Source organism: Lucilia cuprina, unplaced genomic scaffold (genome assembly GCF_022045245.1).
Source record: "Lucilia cuprina isolate Lc7/37 unplaced genomic scaffold, ASM2204524v1 Scaffold_2773, whole genome shotgun sequence".
Taxonomy (NCBI): Eukaryota; Metazoa; Arthropoda; class Insecta; order Diptera; family Calliphoridae; genus Lucilia; species Lucilia cuprina.
The window spans coordinates 1-2,088 of NW_025807718.1; the positions used below are offsets into that span (position 1 = coordinate 1).

Below are 2,088 nucleotides of genomic sequence, written 5' to 3' on the forward strand. Positions count from 1 at the left end.
GATAGATAGATAGATAGATAGATAGATAGATAGATAGATAGATAGATAGATAGATAGATAGATAGATAGATAGATAGATAGATAAATAGATAGATAGATATATAGATAAACAGATAGGTAAACAGTTCTGTAATTAATGGAGCGGAGTGGTTTTAGAATTATGTTAAGTTTTACTTCTAAGAAGTACCGAATATTTCATATATGTACCTTTCCGTTAAGTACGAAAAAAGCTAATTAAAAGCTTTTTATATATTTTATATATTTTAGTTGAATTTTTCTTTTTCGAAACAGTTTCAAGGATATTCAACAGAGCTTCTGTTAAAATATTGTGGAATAAAAGTGTTAAGAATATGGCAGAGCAGGGTTTTGTAAACTTTATAAAAATATTTTGGAAATGCAAAAAATTCTATACAATTAAAAATGGCTTTGAAACTGAAATAAAATTCAAATTAGTTTTTCATATTCAATATCACATTTTATTTAAAAACACTTTAAAAATAACAAATTTAATGATGGTAACTAGAGTAGGCTACTGGAGCAGAAACAACAGTCTTAACTAAAGGAGCAGAGTGAACAGCTACAGTTTTAACTACAGGAGCAGTAGCATAGGAAACTGATTTAACTACAGGAGCACTTTCGTAGGTGTGTACCACAGGAGCGGCAGCAATAGTCTTAACAACAGGAGCTGAGTAAGAAACTGATTTTACTACAGGTGCTGATTCATAAGTGTGAACAACTGGAGCAACAGTTTTTACTACTGGAGCAGAGTAAGAAACTGATTTAACGACGGGAGCAGATTCATAAGAAACAGTTTTTACAACAGGAGCTGCAGCATAGCTATGGACAACTGGTACTTTTTTCTCTAATTTGGTGAAACTTTGATGGGTAATAGCCGACGAAGCACTGTTATCAACAAAAGCAGTTTTAGTTAAAACAGCAGGTTGAACAAAAGAGTGATGGCTTTCCGAAACAAAACCAGGAGCTGCAGAGGCAACAGCAGCCAAAGCAAAGACAGCAATCTAAGAAAATAATTAAGGAAACAAAATTAAAAAAAAACTAAACCTAATTTTTTAAACTTAACTTACAAATTTGAACATTTTTGGTAAAGTTAAAGAAGTTGTTTTACTTTAAAGGGTGTGAGATTAACTGATACATTTGAAAAAGACAATCGAATATTTTATACAATTATTGTTGGCTCAAACTTTAGCAGTTAACTGGTTTAAGTTATTGAGACAATAAAAAAGAAATAAGAAAATGTTATTGTAATGCAAAGCAATTAACTATTAAGCTGTCACTTATAAATATTAAGTTACAGATACATATGTATTTAAATGTTATATTTTGTAATTAAGTAATTTGAAAGAGTAATAAATTATAATTGCAATAGCAATGTCCTATTGCAATATCCTTAAATAATGAAAATTTATATTATTTATTTCATCAAGTTTTTATATTACTAAACCATTTGATATGAAATTCTATTCATAATCTTTTGATTCATAACTGTTGATGTTTTTCTCGATAATCACGATTATAGATATTAGTTTATTTTTTTAACTTGCACAATATTAACTTTTTAATAATAACTTTTTTCCAAAAAAAAAAAAAAACAAAACTGAAATTGTATACAATGGTAGTCCTTAGGCGGATGAATATAATATAATATAAGAAAATATTTGATAACAGAAAAACTTCTACTTATTAATTATATTGTTTATTTCTTCTTAAAACAAATAAGAAAATAATACTCTAGCGTTAGATTATGATGACCTTCAACGAATTTGTATACTACAACTGTCACTAGTCTATAGTTTAGTGTATAGTATAGAATAAAGTCTTACGTATGGTCTACTATAGTTTAGTCTACAGTCTAGTTTATAGTATGTCTAGAATATAGTTTAAAATATAGTCTGCAATCTATTCTATAGTCTGGTATATAGTCTAGTCTAAAGTCTGGTCTATAGTCTAGTCTATAGTCTTGTCTATAATCTAGTCTATAGTTTAGTCTATAGTCTAGTCTATAGTCTAGTCTATAGTCTAGTCTATAGTCTAGTCTATAGTCTAGTCTATAGTCTAGTCTATAGTCTA

General features: G+C 28.2%; 1 protein-coding gene across 1 annotated transcript; it reads right to left on the minus strand.

The window, feature by feature from the left end:
* Window positions 1-459: 459 nt before the first annotated feature.
* Window positions 460-1,174, minus strand: LOC111689464 (cuticle protein LPCP-23-like). The gene is made up of 2 exons (XM_023451936.2): window positions 1,086-1,174; window positions 460-1,019 (listed from the first exon to the last, which is right to left on the minus strand). The coding sequence occupies exons 1-2, from the start codon at window positions 1,095-1,097 to the stop codon at window positions 507-509; spliced, it is 525 nt and encodes a 174-aa protein (XP_023307704.2). The 5' UTR covers window positions 1,098-1,174; the 3' UTR covers window positions 460-506.
* Between the last annotated feature and the right edge of the window lie 914 nt (window positions 1,175-2,088).